The following is a 24075-nucleotide window of genomic DNA, read 5'->3' as shown; positions in this document are numbered from 1 at the left end:
AACATTACAAGATGCGCTATACAGGGTGTTACAAAAAGGTACGGCCAGACTTTCAGGAAACATTCCTGACACACAAATAAAGAAAAGATGTTATGTGGACATGTGTCCCGAAACGCTTAATTTCCATGTTAGAGGTCATTTTAGTTTCGTCAGTATGTACTGTACTTCCTCGATTCACCGTCATGATTTCACACGGGATACTCTACATGTGCTGCTAGAACATGTGCCTTTACAAGTACGACACAACATGTGGTGCATGCACGATGGAGCTCCTGCACATTTCAATCGAAGTGTTCGTACGCTTCTCAACAACAGATTCGGTGACCGATGGATTGGTAGAGGCGGACCAATTCCATGGCCTCCACGCTCTCCTGACCTCAACCCTCTTGACTTTCATTTATGGGGGGATTTGAAAGCTCTTGTCTACGCAGCCCCGGTACCAAATGTAGAGACTCTTCGTGCTCGTACTGTGGACGGCTGTGATACAATACGCCTTTCTCAAGGGGTTCATCAGCGCATCAGGGATTCCATTCGACGGAGTGTGGATGCGTGTATCCTCGCTAACGAAGGACATTTTGAACATTTCCTGTAACAAAGTGTTTGAAGTCACGCTGGTACGTTCTGTTGCTGTGTGTTTCCATTCCATGATTGATGTGATTTGAAGAGAAGTAATAAAATGAGCTCTAATATGGAAAGTAAGCGTTTCCGGACACTTGTCCACATAACATATTTTCTTTCTTTGTGTGTGAGGAATGTTTCCTGAAAGTTTGGCCGTACCTTTTTGTAACACCCTGTATATTAACTGATGTTCGTAAATTCGGCAGGGAACTGAGGCAAGTTTAGAGTTTACGTCAAAGCCAAAGTGGTATGTAGCGCGTCAGCTGCGCGATTAATAGACGTTACAGGGGAAATTTTTTATTTTTTATTTTCCAATGGTGATAACTCACGAGTGTGCCCAACTAAAACCAAGCAGCTGTCGCGGTATAAATGTCAGACGGGTGTAACGTGGATTCGTGAATGCGCCTTACAGAGACTGCCATCTCGAAATGTACTACATGTTCGTAGCAACTAATATAAAATCAAATTAAGTTTATTGTAATAAAATCCAATGAGCCGAAGAAAAATGACATTCAAAACATTTATCAAACAGTTTTGATCATGTGTCATACTACAATCACTGTTATCTAATAATATAATATACTAACTTATGTTGGTTCCCAAGTTATACTAATATTGATAGAGAAATGTATGGTAAAGTGGCCTGGACGTGAAAACCGACTGTTGCATATTTAGTGCTTGAACATTGCTGCTGCCTGCCGAGAAGTCGTCAGACTACTTCTTGTTTACATCATCCGAGGAGCAGGTTTCGTGGACACTCCACCTCTGACATCCAGGCAGGATTCAGTATTAAAGACCCTACCAGTTGAAGTCAGGGAGTTTGACAGACGAAGCTAGTTCCGTTAATTTTCAGTAAAAACGTCTTTTTTAGTCGCCTCATGCAAGATAAGTCATATATATAGTATTGTTGTTCCCTCATTTATATCGAGAGCTATAATTTTTTACAGTATCATTGTTCAAACAATTTATTTCTGTCTGACAGTGACGTCTAGGGATCGTTGACGTCGACATGGCCAAGGTGTTCGCCCCAATAAGAGTTACTTACTTCAAAAAAACACGTATAATACAACAGATAAAACTGACTTCTAATTCCTTCCTACACAAAGTTATCGCCCACAATTCTTCCCCTTTGTCAAAATTTTGAATTAACGGTAAGTAACTATTTAAAGCCGTCACGGTTCTGTTATATTTAGCCTAACACAATAGCTCGATTGAGAAAGGTTTACTGCAGCCTTCTTAGTATTCTTTAAAGTATTGGGGTGTGAAGATGCCTACAAAATGTCCCTGCAAACCATAAAAACAAACATTGAGCCCTATTCCCATGGCATTGTCACAGTTCCCTCTTATGCACGGAAGACTGGTCACTATGTAAGACTTCAGAAGGACGTATGTATTTTTAACAATATTTGGTGTGAAATCTTTTAATATATAGATTCAAAATGTGCAACCGTAAGCTTCTAACAATAACCATGGCTTGATGAAAGTTGAATTTTCCTCATCATTGCCACTTTTACGCCACCCCGTTCCTCCCTCCCCCCTCTCTCATAGTATGCGGCCCGAGGTGTCATCCCACAATGTCAGTATTGGATAATAGCCAAAAAAAGTTTGACAAACTGGTTTAGATTGCTTAATACACCTCTGTATTTACAACATCGTTTCCACTATTGCCATTATGAACTCTGTAATTAAAATTAAAGGCGCATAAGAATGAGAGGTGTTTGTTGCACATTATCACGCTACAAAATACGAAAAATTAAAAAACTGAAAAAGTTTTGAATGTTCACTCAGCAAAACTTAGAACTCGTAGACCAACTTTGAGATTCATAGAGATATACATATATACTAAGCGAGCTAGACAGCATTATTCATAAGTATCCACAATGATCGCAGACTGAGTTAGGAAATTTATTTTCAATTTTTTAATAAAACCAGTACGTCGGTAGTACAGAAAAATTGCGCAATATCATAACATGGAAGCTGCACTAAAATTACCTTGAAACCCATTATATACCTGGTAGAAGCATTATTTTGAGCAAGATTACAGGTGGTGCAGGAACAGAGAATAGAACTGAATTAGTACAACTGTTCGCACAGTGATAAATGTCGGTATGTTGCACGAAATTCAAATTGATCACTGGGGAAGCGCAATTATATCTATGTTAACATCATATCCGCTTACCGCTATCCGCACTTGCTATTCATTCGCAAATGGATGTGACAAGAATTTACTTTCAGGACGCCGAGTTCGCCTAATTTCAGCGTTGTGATCTCCATGCATAATGAATGCTGACGGCAGCAGTGTGTTTCTGGACGTGTTTGCAATGTGGGCTCTCGCAAATTCGTGAGAAACCTGTTCCGCGGTGCACAATCGCTTTTTTGTACCTTCTCACACTTGTAATCTCCCAGTTCTATCAAGTCTTTCGGTTGCACATTTAAGAACTGATTTATTTCACCTGGAAGTGCAACGTTTCCGTCAGGTTACAGTGTGGGCACCAGGCACAATCGGACATGGTCACCAATGACTGGAGTCAACATATTAACAAGTAAATTATTTATTTAATTTCAAGTTGCAGCACAAACTGGCACAGACATCGCCGTGCTTGTAAGGTTGCTCCTTGCAGTTTAAATAATGCTTACTGCAGGGGTGACATCGCTGCGCGTTCTTACGAAACAAACCTCGCACAGAGCAATTTTTACAGTATTTAGTGATAATTTTACGCTGACAAAATAAGACCGTGACGAGTGGTACAGCTCGTCAGTAAATATTTCTCTTACGATGGTTAATCCAACATAAATGTACGAAACCGACCAACAGTAGTCAAAAACTGATCAGATGAATTTTTAAGCGATCTGTTTCGTGTTGATTTACTCTTCCTTACGGCTCTTTCAGTCCATCTGAACGAACAATGTGCCTTACCAAGGCTAAGTTTCCATGGTTGTTCTTGTAAGGAATATAAAACTACAGCACAACTTGAAGCACAAGACAGAGCCCAGAACTATTATCATGCAACAACCACATCCTTCTGCCACTGGTCACTGTACTGTGTCATCAGCTGCAGCAACCGCTCCTGTGTCGACAGATCTGGGGCCGGACCAGTCTTACTCAAGTCTCAACAGCCGGATCCGCTGCAGATAACAACAGTCGGTCGTTGCCTCTGTTGTAGATCGTTCGGCGTGCCATACAAGAACTACTACTACCAGGAATTCAGCGAACAGCAACGGTATTTATACTCAACGAACCCAGCCCGTCACCTTGCAGTAGCTGTTAACGTCATGTGCACCCAGTCTGTGACGGGCAGAGCCACTTCAGTGATGCGCTCGTTTACCAACACCAGGTTCCCAAAGTCTGTGCGCTCCGTGCCGTTTACTCGGGGCTGCGAAGGGTCCACCCATGCTCGCCCCTGCCGAGGTATCGGCGAGAGCCTTGCGTGTTCAGCATCACTGGGCGTGGCGCAGTCCGGCGTATTGACCGCATAGCATCCACTCAGTTCTGTTATCCACACTGTCCTTGAGATCACCGCACAGTGAGTCACTGAAAGACAAATTCACTTTGCACATAATATCTGTTCAGTACGACGGCCTTACGCCACCTTTGTGGGAGTGCATGTACGTCCACATGCTACCACTCCACTGCTCAACTCGGAGCCAGCGTCTTGCTGCATCAGTAACTTCACCGTCATTCACGTGCTCTTTCCGCGTTGTGCATCATCCTTTGGGCCAAGGAAATGGAAACAGTAAGGAGTGAGATCCGGGCTATAGGGTGGACGAAGAAGAACAGTCCAATTAAATTTAGTGAGCTCCTCTCAGGTGCCTAGAATTGTGTGAAACCTTGCGTTGCCATGAAGAAGGAGAAGTTTGTTTGTGTGTTTGTACCGACGAACACACTGAAGCTGTTGTTTTTTTCATTCTCTGAGGGTAACACAATATACTTCAGAGTTGGTCGTTGCATCATATGAAGGAAATCAAACAGAATAACCAGTCTCAGAAGACAGTCGCTATGAACTGACAAGTCCATTTACTATCGCCTTTGAGGCTGTTCGAAAGAACATTCTCACGATCACTTTCGTAATGCGCAAGTAATTCTGCACAGTTGGTCCTTCGTTGCTGTTTATGGTATTCTGTTATGCGGCGAGGAATACAGTGTGCACACACCTTTCAGTACCCCAGCTAGTGGACGAGTGTGTCAGCACTACCTACACAGACATCCAGTTGAGCAGTGAGGTATTCGATTGTAGCCCATCGATCACCTCGAATCAGAGTGCCCGTACGTTCCAACATAGCAGGCGTTGCAGCTGTGTGTGGCCGGCCGGGATGTGGGAGATTGGAAACGTTTGCGTGATCTTACTGCAATGATGACAGATGCCTCGCCCAACGACTCACCGTGCTTTTGTTCACTGCCAGGCCTCCTCCTATCGGAACTTCATGAAACTATAAGGGCTGAAGCGGGAACATTCCACTATGTCCGACAGCAAATTCCGTATTTTTTCAACCGAAATTGGCAGAGAAAAAAAGTGTGTTGCATTACCTATTGAATGCCCCTCGTGATTTAGGAATTGTACTTACTGATTCCATTTCAGGATGAAACGTTTGAGAAAAAAGGAGGCGTGCTGCGACACACTATGGTCCCAGTCAGAAAATAGTGCAGTGGAATCAGGGTCAGAAACTGCATGCGGTTGCAATAGTGCTCACAGACGCCAGACTGCACAGCATCACGCCGCACTGTACGTGGCGGCTTTACTGCCCCCAACACTCAGACGCTATATTAACGCCATCTTTGTTCTAACATATCTTTCAGGAGCGAGGGAGGCGGGCGGGATTTAGTCAGTCTTTTAACTGATTTAAGCAGACCGTATTGTCTTCTCCTCGGAGTAGTCTCTCCCATAAAACTGATGCCATACAAGGATCCCCCTACTACCACTAAGCTAGTAACATATACCCTCCTGGAAATTGAAATAAGAACACCGTGAATTCATTGTCCCAGGAAGGGGAAACTTTATTGACACATTCCTGGGGTCAGATACATCACATGATCACACTGACAGAACTACAGGCACATAGACACAGGCAACAGAGCATGCACAATGTCGGCACTAATACAGTGTATATCCACCTTTCGCAGCAATGCAGGCTGCTATTCTCCCATGGAGACGATCGTAGAGATGCTGGATGTAGTCCTGCGGAACGGCTTGCCATGCCATTTCCACCTGGCGCCTCAGTTGGACCAGCGTTCGTGCTGGACGTGCAGACCGCGTGAGACCACGCTTCATCCAGTCCCAAACATGCTCAATGGGGGACAGATCCGGAGATCTTGCTGGCCAGGGTAGTTGACTTACACCTTCTAGAGCACGTTGGGTGGCACGGGATACATGCGGACGTGCATTGTCCTGTTGGAACAGCAAGTTCCCTTGCCGGTCTAGGAATGGTAGAACGATGGGTTCGATGACGGTTTGGATGTACCGTGCACTATTCAGTGTCCCCTCGACGATCACCAGTGGTGTACGGCCAGTGTAGGAGATCGCTCCCCACACCATGATGCCGGGTGTTGGCCCTGTATGCCTCGGTCGTATGCAGTCCTGATTGTGGCGCTCACCTGCACGGCGACAAACACGAATACGACCATCATTGGCACCAAGGCAGAAGCGACTCTCATCGCTGAAGACGACACCTCTCCATTCGTCCCTCCATTCACGCCTGTCGCGACACCACTGGAGGCGGGCTGCACGATGTTGGGGCGTGAGCGGAAGACGGCCTAACGGTGTGCGGGACCGTAGCCCAGCTTCATGGAGACGGTTGCGAATGGTCCTTGCCGATACCCCAGGAGCAACAGTGTCCCTAATTTTCTGGGAAGTGGCGGTGCGGTCCCCTACGGCACTGCGTAGGATCCTACGGTCTTGGCGTGCATCCGTGCGTCGCTGCGGTCCGGTCCCAGGTCGACGGGCACGTGCACCTTCCGCCGACCACTGGCGACAACATCGATGTACTGTGGAGACCTCACGCCCCACGTGTTGAGCAATTCGGCGGTACGTCCACCCGGCCTCCCGCATGCCCAGTATACGCCCTCGCTCAAAGTCCGTCAACTGCACATACGGTTCACGTCCACGCTGTCGCGGCATGCTACCAGTGTTAAAGACTGCGATGGAGCTCCGTATGCCACGGCAAACTGGCTGACACTGACGGCGGCGGTGCACAAATGCTGCGCAGCTAGCGCCATTCGATGGCCAACACCGCGGTTCCTGGTGTGTCCGCTGTGCCGTGCGTGTGATCATTGCTTGTACAGCACTCTCGCAGTGTCCGGAGCAAGTATGGTGGGTCTGACACACCGGTGTCAATGTGTTCTTTTTTCCATTTCCAGGAGTGTATCTTCTACGTCAACAGCCGCACTCTGCTAAACCGCTATCAAATCCATGGCAAGGGGTTCTTTCTATGGTACCAGTTATTGGGGTTTCTTCCTGCTCCAATCACATGCGGAGTGTGGGAAGAATGGCGCCTTTATTGGCACTGTAATTGATCTAATGATGACCTCTCTATCCATATGGGAGCGATACGTAAGCGTTTTAGTACATTCCTGGACTCATCAGTAACTGCCTATTCTCGAAACTTTCTAAATAGGCTTTTACGATATAGTTTGTGTCTATCTCCAGCCGTCCGCCATCTAAAGCTACATCTGCATCTAAACTCTGCAAACCAGAGTTAAGTGCACTGCAGAGGATACACCCTGTTGTACTAATTATTAGGGCTTTTTGATTTTCCATGCGCGTATGGAGCGTGGGCAGAACGATTGCCTAAATGGTTCTGTGCGTGCTGCAATTTGTCCAGTCTTGTCTTCACAGTCGCTATGGCAGAGATAAGTAGGGCCTTGTAACGTTCTTCTACATTCGTCAGTTTAAGATGATTTCAGAAAATTTCTAATTTTCACGGGGTGTATGCGCCCATAATCAAGCGTCGGTCATTTCATTTCTTTCAGTATCTTTGTGACCCTCTCAAATGGGTCAAACAAATCTGTGGCCATTCGAGCCTTCCTTCTCTGTAAGCATTCAATGTCCTCTGTTAGTCCTATTTGGTACAGGTCCCACACACTTAGCAATATTCTAGGATGGGTCGCACGAATGATTTGCGCAGTCTCCTTCGTAAACTGACAGCATTTCCCTAGTATTACACCAATGAAACGCAGTCTGCCACCTGCTTTACTTGTGACTGAGACTATGGGGTCATTCCATTTCACAATCCCATAAACTGTTATACTCAGGTACACGTACGTGTTGACCGATTCTAACTGTGACTCATTAATACTACCTTTTCTCCGTTTTGTGAAGTTTGCAGTTTTATGTTTCTAAACCACTGGAGCAAATTGTCCGTCTTTTCATCTTTTTGAAATCTTATCGAGAACTGAATATTTCTGCAGCTTTTCAGTTAGTCTTCAATTTTGTTTATTCCACATATGCATTTCCTTCTCGATTCTGTGGATAATCTGCTCAGTAACAATATTATCAGTCTATTTGCTTTTTTAGCTTTCTTTTTTAACGTCACATCTGAAGCATTTCAGTTCTCTTATTTATCACTTTTTACCATAGTCCATTACGATGTTTCTTCGTCACATCGATGTTAGTTCATAGTGAATGGGGTAATGGAGAATCCAACTTGAGAGGAATGATATTTTGGTTCGAGAACTGCAGTTTAATGTTATTGAACCGGGGTTCCTCCAAGTCTCACAAAGAGCACAATAGACTTCACGCTGAAAAGTTCCACTAAAATTCGTCACTGGGCAATTATAGATCACCTATCTCTTCCTGACAGGGAGACGCTACCTCCTTTTGCAATCTATGTCTCTCGTATTTTGTCCAAATATTAATCGAATCACCAGAATAACGTTTTACCTCGACAACAGAGCACTGCAGCTCACTACGAAGAACTACTAAATGCAGACGCAGTGCAAAGGAGGCCACTATAATTTTACTTTCCTATAGCGCATTGTTGACGGTCAGCGACATTCTTTTTCTGCTGTTTCAAAAGGTACATATTATTTGACCCGGTATCGCATATTTATCATGGACACTCACGCATCTACACTCATGCTCATAAATTAAGGATAATTGAAGAATGTGGTGCCACACAATGTGGCACTACACGAAACTGGCGCTAACAGCGTAGGTACATAGGGAACACACGACACAGATCTGTAAGTTCACGTGATTGGTGTTGAGAAAATCGACCCGAAACACATGTGCTACAAAACGCCACTGTTTTCCGGGCATGTACCCTGACATCAATGTGGGATATGATCATCATGCACACGTACACAGGCCAAACAATGGGCTGGCGTACTCTGGATCAGGTGGTCGAGCAGCTGCTGGGGTATAGCCTCCCATTCTTGCACCAGTGCCTGTCGGAGCTCCTGAAGTGTCCTAGGGGTTTGAAGAAGTGCAGCGATACGTCGACCGAGAGCATGGGGCTTAGATCTGGAGAACAGGCAGGCCACTCCATTCGCCTGATATCTTCTGTTTCAAGGTCATCGATCAGGAGGAAGGTGGGACCCACTGCACCCCTGAAAGGCGGACATACTGGTGTAAAATGACATCCCGATACACCTGACCTGTTACAGTTCCTCTGTCAAAGACATGCAGGGGTATACGTGCATCAATCACAATCCCACACCACACCATCAAACCACGACCTCCATACAGGTCCCTTTCAAGGATATTAAGGGGTTGGTATCTGGTTCCTGGTTCACACCAGGTGAAAACCCGGCGAGAATCGCTGTTCAGACCATACCTGGACTCGTCTGTCAACATAACCAGGGACCACTGTTCCAATGTCCATGTACTGTGATCTTAACACCAGGCTTTACGGGCTCTCCTGTGACCAGGAGTCAGTGGACTGCACCTTGCAGGTCTCTGGGCGAATAAACCATGTCTGTTCAGTCGTCTGTAGACTGCGTGTCTGGAGACAACTGTTCCAGTGGCTGCGGTAAGGTCCCGAGCAAGGCTACCTGCAGTACTCCGTGGCCGTCTGCGGGCACTGATGGTGAGCTATCGGTCTTCTTGCGGTGTTGTACACTGTGGACGTCCCGTACGGTAACGCCTGGACACGTTTCCTGTCTGTTGGAATCGTTGCCATACTCTTGAAATCACAAGTTGTGGCACACGGAGGGCCCGTGCTACGACCTACTGTATTTGACCAGCCTCCAGTCGCCTTGGTATTCTACCCCTCATAACGTCATAAATATGTGTTTTTTGAGCCATTTTTAACACACAGTCACCATTAGCACTTCTGAAAATGTCTGCACACTTACTCGCTGCACCGTACTCTGACATGCACCAACACACCTCTGCGGATGTGGCCTGTTGCCAGCATCACAGTGTGACGACCGCAGGTGAAATGCACCGCATGGTCATAGCCCGAGGTGATTTAAACCCGAAAACCGTCCACCAGAGCGTTGTTTCACCATGTATCAGCATTATCCTTAATTTATGAGTATGAGTGAAGTGATTCAAACGTATAGGAATGCAAATTGATGACGAAATCTCTTGGGCTTATATACCGGTAGCTTCGCCAGAATATGGTGACACACTGCGGGATTTCAACGCAGCCACCTGGCTGCAAGTCCGAGAAGATTCCGTCAGTAGTATACGCCGGGAAAGTTTACACGCACGTGCTAAAATCATATTCATAAAGCTACCAAATATGCAGCAACCAGTTGGGAACCACATGGAGCCCACCATTCATAAAAATCATATTTACCGTAATTACTGAAACTTTAAATGGTAATCAATGGACATATCTAAAATAATACAACAAATAAGTGAGGCTGGTATATTAATGGACTAAACAAGAATGAGATAACCACTATTCACCACCTTAAAGCCTCACCCTGAAAGCTTAGTTTACAGCTCCAACACTTCTGCTCCCATCGACAGCTAGAAGAGAGTACATGTCCCTACTTAAACCTGTTTCTGCACTTCCGTCGAACTATCACACTCAGTCGAAATGTGGCATATAATGAGACACGACACAGCCGGGTAGTTGGTTTCAGCGACCACAGCTCACTGAACACCTCTGCCAGTCACTCTTCCTTTCACAGCCGGATGAGTCTCTGACACGTGTACTGGTGCCCAACAGAAAAAGCCTTCTATAACTTGCAAATACGTTCCCGTGGACACCAGTCATGGTATGACTCCTGTTTGGCTTGATGTCAAAAAATACACCCGTCAAGTGAAGCCTGATCAGGAATACCTGTTGTCTGGTCACTTCAGGCAGGATTGCAGCATCAAAAGTGGGTTCACTCCCACTAAGACCACACTGAAAACGACTACGAGCTGCCCATACAAGGTGGTTATTAACCTTTTGAACCAAGGTTTTTCCTATACGGCTGGAAAGGCCTACACCACGTTAACAAATTAGAAATGTATGATAATACCGGGTTTAAAGAGGGATATTTAAATTACTTCATTTCTGGAGGCTGGAAACAAACGAAATTTAAGAAAAAGCGAAAAGTCTTTCTTCTCCTCCCTGTGAAATGCGACAACTTAACTGTAATATATCCTATCGCTAGCAGGAGATGCGTCATGTGCCGCAGACAACGCAGAATCCCGTTCTCTCATGGAGAATATGAACGTTTCCACCGACTTCAACAGACACACCGCGGCATCTTAAAGTTAAAACCAGATTGACCGGGGGGGGGGGGGGGGGGGCAAACGATGATAGTCACAGCGATGACATTGGTTTCGCACTAAAGCAACGATTTGGCATGTCCTACCTGCCAGGCGGACCTTCCCAATCGTCTCCTCTATACCTTTAGTGTTCTGGGATTGTTGACACGATCTCTTCTTGCGTACCATAATTATTCGTTGACGTCTCGCTTCACAACGCCAAATAACTTACAATAGTGAAAATAACCCTTTGTCATGCACAAGATAGTACACTATGCATGTATGTGGGTGTTGTAGATGTAGAGCTGAGAAAAAGTACTGTCGGACTCTGACCCGATGCAGTGTTAAATGTGTCTTTACCCTCTCAGTAAAATAATGACAACTCATGTGGCCTTTCAAGGTAAATTTGGGATCCAAAACTGCTTATGCATAGGGTCTATACCATACTTTTGAGTACTGTTATCATTAGGTCTGTCAGACAACGCTCATTGTACGACGGCTCTGCCATTATAAGGACCGTGATTTCCGCAACAGCGTATTAATGCTGGAGTTTGAAGGTGAAAATTGGGATCCTACAATAGTGGTGTGAAGTGGACGCGGTAGGCACAGAACGGATTGTTGTAAAATAGTCTGTCACTGAAGTCACCACCACTGGTTCGGCTATATATGGACAAGGACATCGTCTTCGCGGCAGTCATTTACCACCTACCGGTGAGCTAGGATTATCCTGGCGAATACTGGTGGAAAATTTACCATTTGACGTCTGTATAAGGTCGATAATAAAGAACCTTCGGTCCGATAATTTATGTCCGTTTGTTGGTTAACGGTAGCCCAAAGGCGATTTTTCAGCAAGGCAGCGCACCACCTTATTGATTCCGAACAGGGTCCCCTCCGTCCACCCATATATTCTGATCTCTGCAATATTGCAGACTTCTATTACGCTATCGAGAGCAATATCCATGAGTAACTGGCGGCGTTTGATCGGCCATAGATCAGCCTACTGCCCAAAGGATATAGTTTCTCGCAGAGTCCTCGCTGCGACACGCCGCTGCCGACATAGCGACAATAGGAAGTCCTACAGAGAAGCTGCCTCTAACACTATTGCTTATGAGTGCAGATGCGTCAAAGAAACTAGGAACCTGAAATGATGGTACTTACCCAGAGTCGATTCGCCCACCACGCTGCTGCTTCAGAATTAGTGAAGTCGATGATATGGCCGACTCCATTCCACCAATTAGTACTGGAACTACCGTTAGTGTCATTTACGAAGTAGCCGTTCGCCATTCCCTCCGAGAGGTAGGGCTCGCATCCGCGATTCACAAACGGATGTATCCAGAGGGTTACACGGAATCCTAAAGCGTGCAGGTCATTTGTGAGTGTTTTTATGTCAGGGAACTTGGTCGTATTAAATTCGAAGCTTCCGTAGCAGGTTTCCCAGTTGTCGTCTATTTCTATTTGGCTGTTGTTGAATCCATAGGCGAGGACCTCGGCGGCCATCTGCCTGACCTTCATCTCGTCGACGTCGTCCTTGTAGCGCGCCCACGTGGACCAGATGGGGTGTGTGGTCATACGCTCGTCTGGTATCCCCGTCGGCGTGCCCAGGTAGTTCCGCACGGCGAACTCGTGGGCCTGCCTCGCATCGTCGAACATGCACAGGTCCCACTCCAAGACGGTGAGCGGTCTTTCCGACGGGTACGGATCCTGGTTCTTCGCAATGAAGCACAAAGCGTCGACCGAATCGTTGGTATTCTGGTCGATGAAAAGAGGGACGTGAGCTGGAATATGGACGAATCTCCCGTCAGAGAACAACCAGTAACGCACAGCAACTCCGACGTGGTCTGATTGTTTGGTCACGTACGAATACTGGCTGTAAACGTTGTTCTCTATCGGCCAGTACTGCCGGTACTGCTCGAGGCCTCCAAAGATGTGACTACCCGAGTGGTTCTGGCAACTGGTGAGGACTGCCGTTGAAGAGTTGACCCACTGCCTGAAGGTAGCACACTGGCTGACTCTCCCGTTCCTACGGACGGTTATTTTAGTCCTACTGAAGTGGAAGCAGTCTTCGTCAGAGTCACTCTCAGAACACGCCGTAGGAAGGCCTTCGTCGCTGGGTGTCAGAATGTAGCCCAGGTCAACCTCACTGGCATCTGCAACATGTAGTTAGTCATTTTATTTACAAGTATAGAATCAGGACCGCGTATAACATGCAAAAGTACAGGTCATACCAAAAATTTTAAAACATTTAATGATGTTACTCTGTGAATGAAATTATAGAGAAAAGCGTATCACATGCTGAAGTGATGTACAGCAAATAGTTGGAAAATATTCTAGGTTGTGTTGTCTATCAAGTGACACGTGCTCTAATAGCATTCGTAGATATCCAGTACAAGCTAGAGCATGGAAGCCAACCCATCTAGAAAAAACAGGGGGCTGAGAAGATAACACACACATTATCTGAGATAACAATTTTGATAGCTGTCGGCAGCAATTACGAACTTCCTCCATCATAACTGAATTTCTGTCATTACATAAAAATAAATTATTTGATCAAAGGATTTTTTTTTACTCTCAGTACATACGTAACAGATCCATTTGTCATGTCGACATCACACATTTTCGCTCAGCTCTGAAATCAAAGTATCTCATGCTTCTCTGCAACGCAATGAAAAATGTGTCTTCTGCTGATACTAATGAGTAGTGAGACGTATGGTTTGTTTCTTGTGACTTAAAAGCTATACCACATCATGGATATTTAGTCTTGATATACATTACGGAATCTTCCGTTTACTTCATACTGCTTTTTTTAATTACAAAATGAATGCTATACCTACCGAACAGATAGAGAAAGTGTATGAGGATATTGAAAGGGTAATGCAGTATGTAAAGGGGGACGAAAATCTGATAGTCATGGGCGACTGGAATGCAGTTGTAGGGGAAGGTGTAGAAGAAAAGGTTACAGGAGATTATGGGCTTGGGATAAGGAATGAAAGAGGAGAAAGACTAAATGAGTTCTGTTACAAGTTTCAGCTAGTAATACCGAATACCCTGTTCAAGAATGACAAGAGGAGGAGGTATACTTGGAAAAGGCCGGGAGATACGGGAAGATTTCAATTAGATTACATCATGGTCACACAGAGATTCCGAAATCAGATACTGGATTGTAGGGTGTATCCAGGAGCAGATATAGCCTCAGATCACAATAAAGTAGTGATAAAGAGTAGGCTGAAGTTCAAGACATTAATCAGGAAGAATCAATACGCAAAGAAGTGCGATACGGAAGTACTAAGGAATGACGAGATACATTTGAAGTTCTCTGACGCTATAGATACAGCAATAAGGAATAGCGCAGTAGGCAGTACAGTTGAAGAGGAATGGACATCTCTAAAAAGGGCCATCACGGAAGTTGGGAAAGAAAACATAGGTACAAAGAAGGTAGCTGCGAAGAAACCATGGGTAACAGAAGAAATACTTCAGTTGATTGATGAAAGGAGGAAGTACAAACATGTTCCGGGAAAATCAGGAATACAGAAATACAAGTCGCTGAGGAATGAAATAAATAGGAAGCGCAGGGAAGCTAAGACGAAATGGCTGCAGGAAAAATGTGAAGACATCGAAAAATATATGATCGTCGGAAGGACAGACTCAGCATACAGGAAAGTCAAAACAACCTTTGGTGACATAAAAAGCAACGGTGGTAACATTAAGAGTGCAACGGGAATTCCACTGTTAAATGCAGAGAAGAGAGCAGATAGGTGGAAAGAATACATTGAAAGCCTCTATGAGGGTGAAGATTTGTCTGATGTGATAGAAGAAGAAACAGGAGTCGATTTAGTAGAGATAGGGGATCCAGTATTAGAATCGGAATTTAAAAGAGTTTTGGAGGACTTACGGTCAAATAAGGCAGAAGGGATGGATAACATTCCATCAGAATTTCTAAAATCATTGGGGGAAATGGCAACAAAAGGACTATTCGCGTTGGTGTGTAGAATATATGAGTCTGGCGATATACCATCTGACTTTCGGAAAAGCATCATCCACACAATTCCGAAGACGGCAAGAGCTGACAAGTGCGAGAATTATCGCACAATCAGCTTAACAGCTCATGCATCGAAGCTGCTTACAAGAATAATATACAGAAGAATGGAAAAGAAAATTGAGAATGCGCTAGGTGACGATCAGTGACAATCAGCTTAACAGCTCATGCATCGAAGCTGCTTACAAGAATAATATACAGAAGAATGGAAAAGAAAATTGAGAACGCGCTAGGTGACGATCAGTTTGGCTTTAGGAAAAGTAAAGGGACGAGAGAGGCAATTCTGACGTTACGGCTAATAATGGAAGCAAGGCTAAAGAAAAATCAAGACACTTTCATAGGATTTGTCGACCTGGAAAAAGCATTCGACAATATAAAATGGTGCAAGCTGTTCGAGATTCTTAAAAAAGTAGGGGTAAGCTATAGGGAGCGACGGGTCATATGCAATATGTACAACAACCAAGAGGGAATAATTAGAGTGGACGATCAAGAACGAAGTGCTCGTATTAAGAAGGGTGTAAGACAAGGCTGTAGCCTTTCGCCCCTACTCTTCAGTCTGTACATCGAGGAAGCAATGATGGAAATAAAAGAAAGGTTCAGGAGTGGAATTAAAATACAGAGTGAAAGGATATCAATGATACGATTCGCTGATGACATTGCTATCCTGAGTGAGAGTGAAGAAGAATTAAATGATCTGCACAACGTAATGAACAGTCTAATGAGTACACAGTATGGTTTGATAGTAAATCGGAGAAAGACGAATGTAATGACAACTAGTAGAAATGAGAACAGCGAGAAACTTAACATCAGGATTGATGGTCACGAAGTCAATGAAGTTAAGGAATTCTGCTACCCAGGCAGTAAAATAACCAATGGCGGACGGAGCAAGGAGGACATCAAAAGCAGACTCACTATGGCAAAAAAGGGATTTCTTTCCAAGAGAAGTCTACTAATATCAAATACCGGCCTTAATTTGAGGAAGAAATTTCTGGGGATGTACGTCTGGAGTACAGCATTGTATGGTAGTGAAACATGGACTGTGGGAAAACCGGAACAGAAGAGAATCGAAGCATTTGAGATGTGGTGCTATAGACGAATGTTGAAAATTAGGTTGACTGATAAGGTAAGGAATGAGGAGGTTCTACGCAGAATCGGAGAGGAAAGGAATAAGTGGAAAACACTGATAAGGAGAAGGGACAGGATGATAGGACATCTGCTAAGACATGCGGGAATGACTTCCATGGTGCTAGAGAGAGCTGTAGAGGGCAAAAACTGTAGAGGAGGACAGAAATTGGAATACGTCAAGCAAATAATTGAGGACGTAGATTGCAAGTGCTACTCTGAGATGAAGAGGTTAGCACAGGAAAGTAATTCGTGGCGGGCCGCATCAAACCAGTCAGTAGACTGATGACAAAAAAAATAAAAATAAAAAAATACCTACCACACAAGCGACTCGTTTTAGATTCCAGATTCGTTTCCTACTTCAGTTTGTTGCAATGGAAGTGCTACTTTCAGCTCACCATAAAACAAATACAAACAATTTTTGGCCCCTGTGGACGATTTGTTTGTACATTCATAGCCGGAACCCTTTCCTTAGCATACTTGTCTCGAGCTACGTCTGCCGGCCGGTGTGGCCGAGCGGTTCTACGCGCTACAGTGTGGAACCGCGCGACCGGTACGGTCGCATGTTCGAATCCTGCCTCGGGCATGTATGTGTGTGATGTCCTTAGGTTAGTTAGGCTTAAGTAGTTCTGAGGTCTATGGGACTGATGACCACAGCAGTTAAGTCCCATAGTGCTCAGAGCCATTTGAACCGTTTCGAGCTACGTCTCGCTAGGTCCCCTTTCTGGGTAGGATCTATAAAACATGACTGAAGTTGGACTTCCTTTGTGTTTCACAGTCTTCCGAGTTATTGTCAAGTTTTATGCATCTTTTTTTTTCTAAATTGCTCCACTACATTTAATTTTATGGTGAAACTCATTCATTTTTTATGCCAGTTATGCCACTTGTTTATTATACTAGTGATAGCGTACCTTTCCTAGTGTACAGCTTTATTTTCGTATTTTTTTGATATAGCAAAACCATTAATAGAGACGGTGACTACTGTCTCCACTAAGTAATTTCCCAATCAAAGACCACCCCTCTCGAAGAAATATTTATCGAAAAAACGAAAATCAGCAATAGACTTGCATTATTTTCTGCAAGAACACATTAAATAACTTTTTGTAGTCACTGTCGGAGAATTCAGTTAATAAAGAAAATAATTATGAAAGGCCACTCTGCAACTCTTCTACCAATACCTTTTCTTCACCAATGAGCGTACACGTATAAGCCAGCAAATTATTTTTTATCGTGACAATGGACGTGCTTAGTCGAATATTTCTGATTATATCTTTGCGAGTATGTGTCTATTGTGCAGTGTAACTTCTTAAGGTGTATCAGTGTTCTTAGCCCCATATGGGAGAGCTACATTACTTTTAGTAGTTCAAATGGCTCTGAGCACTATGGGACTTAACTTCTGAGGTAATCAGTCCCCTAGAACTTAGAACTACTTAAACCTAACCAACCTAAGGACATCACACACATCCATGCCCGAGGCAGGATTCGAACCTGCGACTGTAGCGATCGCGCGGTTCCAGTCTGTAGCGCCTACACCCGCTCGGCCACTCCACTTTTAGTAGTGTAAGAGAACTAGCTCCAGAGATTTTCATCCATATCTTCATCTACGTGGATACTCCCCAAATCACACATAAGTGCCTGGCAGGGGTTACATTGAACCTTCACATTACTCTCTATTATTCCAATCTCGAACTGTGCGCGGAAAGAAAACGAACACCTATATCCTTTCGTGTGAGCTCTGATTTTCCTTATTTTATTATGATGATCGTTTCTCCTTACTAGGTCGGTGTCAACAAAATATTTTGGTACTCGGAGGAGAAAGTTGGTGATTGATGATTCAAATGGCTCTTAGCACTATGGGACTTAACTACTAGGTCATCAGTCCCCTAGAACTTAGAACTACTTAAACCTAACTAACCTAAGGACATCACACACATCCATGCCCGAGGCAGGATTCGAACCTGCGACCGTAGCGTTCGCGCGGCTCCAGACTGTAGCGCCTAGAACCACTCGGTCACTCCAGCCGGCTAGGTGATTGATATTTCGTGAGAAGATTCTCCCGCTACGAAAAACGCCCTTGTTTTAATGATGTCCACCCCAAATCCTATACCATGTTAATGACACCATTTCCCCTATTTCGCGATAATATATAACGTTCTGCTCTTCTTTTCCCTCCCTCGATGTACTCCATTAATTCTATATGTTAACGATCCCAGATCCCGCAGCAGTACTCCGAAAGAGGACGGACAAGCGTAGTGTAGGCTGCCTCTTTAGCAGATATGCTGCATTTCGTAAATGTCCTGCCAATAAAACGCAGTCTTTGGTTTACTCTTGCCCGCAACAATTTCTACGTGTTCTTTCCAATTTAAGTTGTTCGCAACTGTTATTCCTAGGTATTTAGGAGAATTTACGGGCTTTAAAATTGACTGATTTATCGTGTAATCGAAGTTTAACGGATTCCTTTTAGCACTCACGTAGATGACCTCACACTTCCCATTATTTACGGTCAACTAACAATTTTCGCACCATACAGATATCTTCTCTAAACAATTTTGCAGTTTATTTTGATCTTCTGATTACTTTACTAGACGATAGAGGACAGCATCATCTGCAAACAACCTAAGACAGTTGCTCAGATTGTCTCCGAAATCACTTATATATATAAGGAACAACAGAGAACCTGTAACACTACCTTGGGAAACGCGAGAAATCACTTCTGTTTTACTCAACGATTTTCCGTCAATTATTACGAACTGTGGCCTCTCTGACAGGAAATCACGAAGCCCATCAAATAACTGAGAGGACATCCCACAAGAACGCAGTTTCACTACAAGTCGCTTATGTCGTAAATTGCCAAAAGCCTTCTGTAAAACTAGAAATATGGAATCAATTTTATATCCCTTGCCAATAGCACTCCGCAATTAGCGTGTGTAAACAGCTAGTTGTGTTTCACAAGAACGATGTTTTCTAAGTCCGTGTTGACTATGTGCCAATATACTGTTCTCTTCAAGCTAATTCATAATGTTCTAACACAATACATGCTCCAAAATTTTGCTGCATACCGACACCGACGTTAACGATATGGGCCTGTTCAAATGGTTCAAATGCCTCTGAGGACTATGGGACTTAACATCTGAGGTCATCAGTCCACTAGAACTTAGAACTACTTAAACCTAACTAACCTAAGGACATCACACACATCCATGCCCGCGGCAGGATTCGAAACTGCGACCGTAGCGGTCGCGCGGTGGGCCTGTAATATAGTGGGTAACTCCTACTACCTTTCTTGAAAATTGGTGTGATTTGTGTAACTTTCCAGTCTGTGGGTACAAATCTTTCGTCGAGCAAGCGGTTGTATATGACTGTTAATATGAAACTGCTGCATCACCATAATTGGTATACAGTGCTGAGCGGAAGACTTGTTTTTATTAAGTGATTTAAATTGCTTCACTTCTCCCAGAACATCTAAGTTACTCATGTAGGCAACTTCTGTTTATTCTTGAATTTTCTAGTTATTTTACATGTAGGGTATATTAAATTGTTCACAAATGGCCATATTATTGTGTTCTTCTCTTTGCAGAAACTTAATGATCAGCTGATTAATAACTTGTTGGTCTATCTTTGAACCGAGCGAGGCTCAATCCCGTGTCCGGCCATCCTGATTTAGGTTTTCGTGATTTCCCTAAATCGCTCCGAGCAAAGGCCGTGATGATTACTTTCAAAGGGCACGGCCGACTTCCTTCCCTGTCCTTCCCTAATGCGATAAGACCGATGACCTCGCTTTCTGGTCTACTCCCCAAAACAGCCCCCCACCCCTTCTCCTTGAATAACTACTACTGCTGTCTATCTGTGGAAGCCGTTGTGCATGACATGGATTCAAAAAAGTCCTAAAGGTCTCCAGTGATATGTGGCCGCGGATATCTACTTAAAAATCACACAGTTCCCGCAAATTACTGACCGATGGTTTGTAGGCTCGAACCTAGCGTCCGACAGCATCACAGATGTGTTCGATTGGGATCAGATCATGCGAACTGGTGACCAAGACGTTAACGTAACTATCACGGTCATCAAGCCATTACAGCGCAATTCTGATCTTGTGACATGGACAGTTGTCCTGTAGGAAGATGCCATCCTTGTCGAGGAAAATTCAAGCTTGAAGTGACGCAGCGGTCAGCAATAACGTCCACGTAACCCACAGCTGACATTGCCCTTCGATTACCACCACGGGTGCCATGGAGGCCCAGCTCAGTGTCCACAATCACCTATATTCATGGCACGGTTCACGTTTAGAGCATCTGTACGCCTGTATGACGGCATATACAGATTCAGCCATCGAGCTGGTATAACAAGAAACGTGACTCAGTTGAACAGTCACACGTTTCCACTGATCCACGGTCCAGTCTCGATGATCCTGTACTTTGAACAATATCGGATCTCCATGGCAGCACGTCAACTGCTGTAGGGCCCCATGTTCGACCATGTAAGCTGAAAGGCGTACTCCGAAGCACTTAGGCCTGCTCCTCTATTTCCACTGTCGTTAGGTTTGCAATACGTGGCCGCCCATTCCGATTTACAGAAGTAGTTGTTACAGCATGTGATGTAAGAAGGCCCACTACTTCTGAAGATATTTTTACAAATATCAAAACCTAGGTCAAGAGCTAATAAACCTTTATTTGCAACTTCTTGGCTGACTTTTCAACTTTTTGTATATGTGCAGATTGAAGCGAGGAATGAAAATTTGCACCAAAGCCAAGAATCGAAACCGGGTCTCCTGCTTAGTAGGTAGATAATAATCACTACGCCACCCTGCCACAGTGGCTTTGTACAACTGCACAGTTTACCGTAGTACGCGTTCCTTCTCATTCCAAACTCCGATTCACGCCTCAGCCCACACACAACAGAAAAGTATAAGACTTGATAAAGGCTCTGCAACCATAAAGTATGGTTTTATTATAGAACTTGTACTGGGTTTAGGCAGGATCCTCCGTTTCTTTCGATGCTGATGTGAGTTAACTATCACGGTCATCAAGCCATTACAGCGCGATTCTGGTCTTGTGACGTGGACAGTTGTCCTGTAGGAAGATGCCATCCTTGTCGAGGATTCAAGCTTGAAGTGACGCAGCGGTTAGCAATAACGTCCACGTAATCCACAGCTGACATTGCGCTTCAATTATAACCAATTCGGTTGGAGATCCTCTGCAATACTGTACGAGTTTAGGGAGGATACCAAGTGAGCTAAAGCGGGAATTTGGATTGAAGGGGAGGCGTGCTAGCGCTGTCCGTGCAGTACTGAAAGCCTCTGCAGCAGGGTGGCGCAGTGGTTAGCACATCTGCCTAGTGAGTAGGAGGCCCGGGTTTGAGTCCCGAACTTCGTACATATTTTCATTCGTCGCTTTAGTCTGCATGTATAGACTGACACAAAACAACACGCAACACCAAGAAGAAGTTGTACGAAATAAACGAAATTTTGTAGTCTTTTTCCTTCATCTGAAAGATGATGCTATTGAAATTCAGCGCTAGCAGCATAAGGGTGGCACTAGTAGCACCAGTATGTGGATGCAACTGTGATTTACTTTAAATATACTCTGGTACGGTAGTGAGCGTTAGTTACCTTTGAGATTGGACGTGGTGAGATGATGCTAATCAAGAATTCCTCTATGGGAGCAAAGTCGCCATTATCAGCACCTCACTGGTTAGAGCGAGGCCGTGTATTAGGGCTGGGAGAAGCTGGTTGTTCCTTCTGAATTTACGTGATTGCTGGCGGCGGTGGTCGCGAGAATGTACGGGTCGCAGGAAGACCGGGTCCGGGCTGCCACGTGGCACCTCCGAGTGGGAGGACCATCGTGTTCAGAGTATGGCCTTCGTACGTCGTACTACATCCGTAGGAACAATTTAAGGTGCAGGTGGCACCACAGTGACACAACTAACTGTCAGAAGTAAGTTACTTCAAGGACAGTTCCGAGCTATCGCCGGCACAGCCCTCGGTTTCATCGAAGAATGCAATAATGCTCGCATCCTGCACTGGAGGTGCCTTCAATAACGCTGTGTCTCCTAAGTGTTGTAGCGAGGGCGTGGGGGGGGGGGGGGGGTAACTGGGTAGGGGCACAAAGTTTCTACAGGCAAATCTTCTGAACGTTGGTAAACGTACAAAATAGAAAGGAACGCTGGAAACAGTGCACAAGTCACATGAAGAGCCATGGGACAAGTTAATTAGTATATTAGAAAACGACGTACATAGTAGATAGCAATGCACATGCGAAGTAATCAAACACCTGAACAAGGAAGATAGAGGCAATGTCTCACTGCAAATCACACCCAGTGAGCAATGGATAAATCATTATTCAGACTTATGGTGTACACAGAAAGCCGAAGACAATGCTGCAGAAATTGTAAATTGTGTACAACGAAATAATAGATTCAGTTATTATGGAGGAGCCGAAAAAGACGCTTTCAAAGGTGTAAGGAACAGGATAGTAGGGAGTAATTGCTGAAGTGACAAAATATGGCGACTTATCACTAGATGAAAGGGTTTTAAAATTAATAAATTAATGCTGGAAGTACTCCAATATCTGACACGTGGAGTAAAACAAAAGTACTATCTCTGTTCAAGAAAGGGAAACGCAAGGACTGTAAAAATGATCGTGGCATCAGTCTTTTAAACAATGGATACAAATTGTATTCAAAGATAGTCAGTCAATAACCGCATGAAGAATATCACAGAAGCTGTTATTTCCAAGGACGAAATGAATTTACATCAGGTCATTCATGCACGGACAAGTGTTTGTAATGAAGGATATTAAATAAAGAGACAGAGAATTTAATCTAGAGACGCATATGGCCGTCTCGGCTCTTGAGAAGGCTCTTGACCGTGCTAATTGTCATAGCCCATGGAAACTGATATCAGAACGTGAATACCTTTATCATTTAATAGAGGTAGTGAAAACTGGAATAAAGTTACTCTTTTTACTGTATTGTATTTCAAAACTTTATCATCACAGACTCCAAGAAAAGTTTGCTTCACCACCAGTCAATAGACATATATATTAACTCCATTCTTCGTAAATGAAAAAGAAAAAAATAGAGGATAGCGCTCGATGTGTACCTGAGTGTGCTTCTGTTTGTGGATGATGCCGTTGCTTCTCAAAAGAATGATGATAACCAACAAAGATCTTAACAGCAGCTCAACGAAATACGCAAGGAATGTTACGTGAAGTTTCTAGTAACTAAACCAAATTGACGGCATTCCAAGGAAAATATAAAGCCAGATAAAAAACTTACATGATTCCGTTTTGGAATAGACCTCCCGAATATCTTACTTAGGCTGTGGCGTAAGTTTCGATAAGTTTCGTTACTGAAAATAAAACACACACAAGTTGTCTGTCGTGCGATTAGCAGACATTGGGCCATTATGAACAAACTGCAGGAATGAGGTTCATCAGGGGGAAGAAGGACTGCGCATAAGAGACATGATTAGAAATACGGAGATACTCGTATTAGAACAGAATTAAATACTTTCAACATGAAAGAAAAAGTTGAAATGTATCGTGGAAATAGGAGACATGAGAAAGTCCGGTCATAAAATCCGCAGATGATCCTGAACTACATATCGAGTGAGGAAAGAGGTGTTGGAAGACGGGAATGACGTTTGTGACTTCTGAA

The 24075-nt window shown here is 44.2% G+C and overlaps 1 protein-coding gene across 1 annotated transcript in view; it reads right to left on the bottom strand.

Annotated features, from left to right (window-relative positions):
- Window positions 1-24075, bottom strand: part of LOC124805469 (myogenesis-regulating glycosidase-like) — a 43876-nt gene that overhangs the window by 7491 nt on the left and 12310 nt on the right. Inside the window, exon 2 of the mRNA XM_047266033.1 lies at window positions 12423-13411. Coding sequence (XP_047121989.1) covers window positions 12423-13411 — 989 coding nt within the window. The remainder of the gene's footprint in view (window positions 1-12422; window positions 13412-24075) is intronic.

The sequence above is a fragment of the Schistocerca piceifrons genome, chromosome 7, assembly GCF_021461385.2.
Source record: "Schistocerca piceifrons isolate TAMUIC-IGC-003096 chromosome 7, iqSchPice1.1, whole genome shotgun sequence".
NCBI classification, from domain to species: domain Eukaryota; kingdom Metazoa; phylum Arthropoda; class Insecta; order Orthoptera; family Acrididae; genus Schistocerca; species Schistocerca piceifrons.
Note: the sequence above shows the minus strand (reverse complement) of the source record. Positions and strands in the feature narration are given on the sequence as shown.